The sequence below is a fragment of the Rhipicephalus microplus genome, chromosome 4, assembly GCF_043290135.1.
Source record: "Rhipicephalus microplus isolate Deutch F79 chromosome 4, USDA_Rmic, whole genome shotgun sequence".
NCBI lineage: Eukaryota > Metazoa > Arthropoda > Arachnida > Ixodida > Ixodidae > Rhipicephalus > Rhipicephalus microplus.
Genome location: NC_134703.1, coordinates 141,378,084 through 141,384,601, shown reverse-complemented (window position 1 = coordinate 141,384,601; position 6,518 = coordinate 141,378,084). Strand labels below are relative to the sequence as shown.

At 47.7% G+C, this 6,518-nt stretch overlaps 1 protein-coding gene across 1 annotated transcript; it reads left to right on the top strand.

Annotated features, from left to right (window-relative positions):
• Positions 1-2,665: 2,665 nt before the first annotated feature.
• LOC142814629 (uncharacterized) lies at positions 2,666-6,221 on the top strand. The gene is made up of 2 exons (XM_075893686.1): positions 2,666-2,903; positions 3,466-6,221. The coding sequence occupies exons 1-2, from the start codon at positions 2,751-2,753 to the stop codon at positions 4,192-4,194; spliced, it is 882 nt and encodes a 293-aa protein (XP_075749801.1). The 5' UTR covers positions 2,666-2,750; the 3' UTR covers positions 4,195-6,221.
• Positions 6,222-6,518: the final 297 nt, after the last annotated feature.

Below are 6,518 nucleotides of genomic sequence, written 5' to 3'. Positions count from 1 at the left end.
CTCCAGGGGGTCCTGACTCAAGCGGCATGTCATCATATAGCTGAAGTTCAACTTCATCGTCAGGTAGCGGAGAAGGTGTAGCGTGCTTGATAAGGTAACACGAAGCCCCTCGGCTGTACTGCGGCTTAGGAAACCTCCGGAGCCAGCAGCTGTTTCCCAATCGTCCAGGTAAGTCAAGAAGTTTTGAATGCACTTCTCGTGCATCCCTCCAGGCTTAAGTGCACCCGAACTGCACCTTGAAGTCATGGCCTCAATGAGCCTTCTCATTCTTTCCACAAAGCTGACTGTCGCCGCTGTGCTCCCATGCTTTTCTTCGATGGTTGCATTGTACAAGAAAAGGCCTCTGAGGACTTCATCACTGTAAAGCCGCACTGCATAATTTACCCTCATTTTCTCAAAGCCATTGGGATGCACAACCGATTTGCTAATATGAGGCATGGCTTTGAGAGTCGTGTCATGCTGTTCATCAAGCTTCCGGGCACAGTCAATAGGGTCAACACTGGCATGGCCTTCTGGCAGTTTCACGCCCGTTCGAACAAAGGTGTTCCTCACACATTTAAGAAGGTGTGGGAAGTCCGAGATGAAGTGCAGAAAACGTTCTGGGTCTGTAGGGTGCTGCCTTCTACATACTGTGTTTTCTTTCCTGCCGTGTATGCCGAATGAGTGCCACATGCTTCTGTTCCACGCAGCTCCATCAGTGGTGATAAAGTCTACGTGCAGACCGGCGTTTTCGCTCATGACTACTGCTTCGAGGATTATTTTGCCTAACGTCTCGGACTTCACATTACTGCGTGATGCGAACACACCAATAATCTGGTGCCACGTGCCTGTAAAAGGCACGAACAATACTACAAGGCCATGGTCACATGCTACGGAGCGCTCACTCTCTGGTGTGAACTTCCCAAGGTCCACAAAACCTTCGATGGTGCCATCGGTTCCCAAGCTCAAGTGTTCAGATAGCTTAATCTCATCAATTAACAGCCCACCATGGCGCTGGAACAAGTCCATAGATTTTGTTTTTTCCGCCACAGCAGCAAACACTTTTTCGCTCAGGCCGAATCCACTCCTGTAACGCTTGAGATATCGACGTAGTGATGTTCGAGAAGGCAACGCCATGATGTTGTTTTTGCGTATATGCTCATAGAGGCGTGGGCTTTTCATGGACATAATAAGGCACTCTAGAGCCCATTCACTTTCATACTTCATCCCTTTCGTGGATTTTCTTTTAGCCGCAGCAAAGCACGCCTTGACTTGTTGCTGCTGCTTAATGGGTAGGGCCTTCACCGCTTCTTCAAATGCTGTAGAATCATTCCGTGCATTCTTTTCTTTCATTTGTTTGATGAGTGATTTAGCCTGCAGGACACTCAGGCGACTCCTTTTCGCTTGCGCTGTTCGCAGCTTAAGCCTGTATGAAAGCTTTTGGGACTGGGCCACATTTTTGCCTTTTCTTCGCCTGTAGGACTCACGATTCAGGAGTAGTCTTCTGAGGTGCTTGCATTGTGGGCAGGCTTTTTCTGGCGTTGGAGCAACCCCACGGCAAGATGGGCTGAAGGTTCTGCCATCAAAAGTCTTCTCCTTGTACTTTAAATTCACTCCAAATTCACCAGTTTTACCAAACCCTCTGCATGGTATCATGGAGTCGACGTCGCGAAGCAACTCTTCTGCCATTTCGATGTCGGTAATGTCAAGGGTCTTTATTTTTGTGGCTTGCACAAAAGCTGTCGCTTGAAGTTTGTTTTCATCTGATGTCATTAGCACATACTTGTCAATAGTCAACTTGTCACCATCTAGTGCGCAAACTGTAAACACCGTGGCGTTGTCGGCTCCAGCAATTAGATGTCGAGCCCAGTAAGCGCGGGGAAGACCACACTTGCGGACGTCGGGAATTGCGGGCACATTCGGAACAGGTATTTGGTTACTGTCGCTTTCTGTGCTGTACGAGCCAGCTGTCTCCTCGCAAGCAGACGTGCTTGGTTCCTGACGCCGAATTTTCGATGGTAGGCCGCAAGTGGATGTTCTTGACGTCCTTTTCTTCGGCACTTTCTTTGAAAGATACGCAGGAACATTTGGGAATATGGTTGGCACCGCGTCAGATTTCAGCACCGGTTTCCCTCGGGGAATCTGAACAGTTTCGCCGTTTATCACATGCGTGTAAAAACGCTCAATAAACTGCTCGTCGAAATGAAGCTCACATAGCGCCGACTTCACGTCCAACGACTTGTCGGCACGGGGTACGGCTCGTTGCCAGGCTTCGAAGAGGGCAGGGTCTTTGGGAACAGAGAAAAGAGAAGCACGCTGACCTTGCTCCCTCGATGACACATAGCCGCTCGTGCAGCCAGGAGCAAAGCAGTGGCGTTGCCTCGCTTTCGTAGTGCTGGAGTTCATCCTAAGGTCGGCACTCACACTGTCATGTCAGCAACTAAATACATTTTGCCATAAGCGAGACATCAACGCGGAAAACTGCACACACCCAGACACGCTTCCAGAGGCGAACCAGCGAACCCAGCGGCGAGTCGACGAGAGAGCGCGGAGCGAGCACGCGCTTCGCCCGCATCACTATGCCGACAGGAGCGCCGTGGTGGCCGTCGCGGCGGCGCTTGAAAACGAGGATCGCGCGCGCTCGGCGAATATGCGGGCGCTGGCGTCACCTCCCAATTCTAGCCACCATACTGCAGCTTGTTGGCGTGCATTTTCTTGGTACTCAGTTGCTCAGGCGTGTTGCATGAACTTTTGCTGGTGTGCTGGCGAAAATGCCTGGGTGCTGTTGTGTACCGAACTGTCGATCGAACTACGCTAATGGACCGCGAGCACGCGTGTACAGGTTTCCGTTGGACCCCGCCCAAAATGCAGCGTGGACGAAGGCTGTGCGGCGGGAAAACTTCACACCTACAAAGTACACTGTGGTAAACACATGTTCCCGTTTGTTTTCCGGCAGTCGTGCTTCTCGTGGGAACAGAGTCTAGTTAATTGCGTGACGCATGCAACCGTTACGACGCGCTATGCACCTTAAGGATTGACAACTGAGCAAATGGTGTGTTTCAGTGTAATATTGTTCCATGTTCGTGCCGTAAAGTGTATAGTGCCATGTTTACGCCTCAGGTTGCTCATGTGCGGTTCTGCCTAATCAGAAATTGATTTAGCGCAATGTATTCGCGAGTAAAACTGCCTGCGTCGAACATACGATGTAGACGGCGTAGTTACTTTACATGTGGGGCGTCCGCCACTACTTGAGCGCCAAACAAACGATGGCTCGTGGTTTACCGTCTCAAAGCAAGGTTCGCTAAGTGAGACGTCATTCTTGTTGACTGCGTGGTCGTGGTTGCCGTACAGATGCAGATAAATAAAGCGAAAGTATTTGTCTTAATCTTTACAAACGGCGCACTGGGATCATATAATTCTGTAAAACTGTTATGTATAATTCTGTCGCTTTCATCTTATACTTCGTTGTTTGTGCTTATGTTCCAGGTCTGTGAGCACCACTTTCTTGAAAGTGACTTCGTAGACTCCACCAGCTACACTGACAGCATGACTGGGAAAGTAATTGAAGTACCCCTCAAGCTGCGGCGCTTGAAGCCTTCTGCAATCCCAAGCGTTTTCCCTAATTGCCCTGCTTACTTGTCCCGCCAAGAAACTTCTGCACGCGAGAGCCCAGAAGAAAAGCGCGCTCGTGTGGACGCAGAAGCGTTGCAGGAAGCAATACGGTTATCAGAGCAGTCTCACGAAGCGGAAGAAAAGAAGAATGTCGTCGCCACTTTCGAAGACCTATTGACAGCAGTAGGTGACCTCTCTCTTACTGACTTCTGGACCAAGGTGGTCACCCAGAAACAAGTACTTTTCCTCAACTTCAGCGACCAAGGTGCCCCAGTTGTGCATCGTGCAGTGACAGTGGCATCCGACCTTTCTTTGGCAGTGTATGTTGGTGAAATGAGGTTACAAAACCTAGGTTCCTCTGTGCTTCCTATGACAATTTTTGACTTGAGTGTGCTTCACAAAGTTCTGTGCGATGTGGAAGACGTCACGAAGGATTTCACGAATAATGAACTCCAACTAGAGATTCTGCTGAAGCGTGTCGTGGCACTCCTGGAGCAACTGTCATCTTCAGCTCTCCCGCATGAGTGGCAAGTGCAAGTCGTCAAATTTGTGACACAGCAGCTTCAAGTTCTCCTCACTAAGGCGTCGACTTACCCCAGCTGACTTTCTGGTGTTCTGCAGCCTTGTGTACACAATATCGCCGCACGCATACAGATTCATCAGGAGTACAGCAAAGTTAAAGCTCCCACATCCACAGACAATAAGACGCATTTGTGCCTCTTACCGTGCTAGCCCATCCAGAGAGCAACAAGAGGATTCATTCCTTTCTTATGCAAGGAGACTGGCATCAACACTAAAAGACCATGAGCGCTTTGTGACGCTTATGATGGACGAGATCCACCTGCAGGCATCCTTTCAGTACAAGGGTGGTTATGTCACTGGTGCAGCGACAAACAATGAAAATGCGGCAAAGACAGCATACGTCTTTATGATACAAAGCTTGTTATCATCAAACAAGGATGTTGTGCATATACTTCCAGTAGCACAAATAGAAGCGAAACAGCTACATGAATTTCTTGATCTGCTGATCAGGCACCTAGAAGACATTGGAATACGAGTAGTTGCAGTGGTGTCTGACAACAACTCGATCAACCGAAAGGCTATGTCATTTTTTGCTGATCCTCCCAAAGTGAGCATTGTATACAGGCACCCGTCAGACTCATCAAGACCCTTGTTTTTTATTCTGGATGCAGTGCATATATTAAAGTGTATCCGAAATAACTGGCTGAATCAGCGTAATTGTGGAAGGTGCATCTTCTTTCCCAATTTCAGTGCCCTCTCGGAAAACCCATCTGTCCTGACAGCCTTGTTTAACACACTATGCAAGTTGCGTGAAGGAGAAAAAAATGAGCTTTTGCGACTAGCTTTAACTTTGTCCTTCAAGTCGCTGAATCCATCCAATCTAAAGCGACAAAATGTAAAGCTCGCACTGAGGATCTTCAACAGTTCAACTGCTGCAGCACTAAGAAGCACCAAAGTCGCACTTGAGCATAAAGCTGGTACATTGGAACTTATTAACATTGTTTTGATATGGTGGAATGTGGTGAATGTCAAGACCCCATTCAAAGGTCAGCGTCTCCGAGACCCATTTCAAGAACCGATAAGTGCACTGCAATGCCACCAAATTGAGTTTATAAACAAGATTGTGGATTGGTTGGACTACTGGCAGAGCTTGAAGCATGATGCTGGCCAGCTAACTCGCGAAACGCACATGGCACTGCGACATACCTCACATGCCCTTGTTGAGGTGTCAACGTATTGCATTGAAGAACTTCGGTTCAAATACGTTTTGCTAGGGAAATTTCAAACCGACAGTTTGGAAGACAGGTTTGGCAGGCACAGGCAGCTGTCTGGTGCCCAATACCACGTTTCGATACGTCAGATTTATGAATCCGAGCAGAAGCTGAGACTTCAGAAGCTACTTGATCTTCCCAACTTGGATACCATTGCACCTTGCATTCCTACCACTGATTTGAAATTCCTTGTTAAGCAGTTTGATGTTGCAGTGATGGACGATGATGTGAAGGAGAAGGAGAAAATGCTACCAGCTATTACATATGTAGCAGGATATTGTGCATATGCTGCAGTTGGGAAACTTGCCTGCTCTTCCTGCCAGGAAAACTTGACTGTTGAGAATCGGACCATTGAACTGGATGATGATGTGCTGATAGCTAATGCAACGCGTGGTGGACTGAAATTTCCACAAGCGGTAGTTGTGAATGCCGTGCTCACAATGGAAATTGTGCTTGACAAGCTGAGAAGTCCGAAGTACGCATCACAATTTTTTGCTTGCGCAAAACAAAAAGAAGTTCTTGTAAGCCGCGCGACTTCCCTTGTTGAGTGCAATGAAGACCTGGATTTCTGCGATGGTGGCCACTCACCTGAACTTGTCTTAAACTATGTTCTCAGTGCTGCTGCCAATACGCTGCTGAATAATTTGTGCAAAGTTCAAAATAACAAGCTGAATGAAAGCAAGGCTGCAAAGCGGAACAAAGTTGAAAATAAAGGAACTGAAAGCAAGGCTGCGAAGCGGAAGCTCAGTACTCTTCAAGCATAATCTTCTTTCTTATGAATTGTTCTGCCTGTTTGGATTATGATGTATCACGAATAAATATGTCTCACAACGAAAATTTAAGCCTCTTTTAAACTGCACGAAATGGCTGTGCATGCTGTTAAAAATTTCACGAGTGCCTGATGAATTATTTCAAGCCAGCGTTTAGCTAAAACATACTGAAAATATTCCTTAATGCAAATATTCTGTGCACTCCAAAACCGCGAAAATAATAATAATAATGTAGGGAAAATGCCATTTCGGAAAGAAAAAGCGTAGCATTGGGTGAAGCCGACCTTTAGGCCGATCTCACTGCGGTGACGTCACGCAGCCCTGCACAGGCCTTCTCTAGTTCTAGGTGGTGTTGCCACTGTCC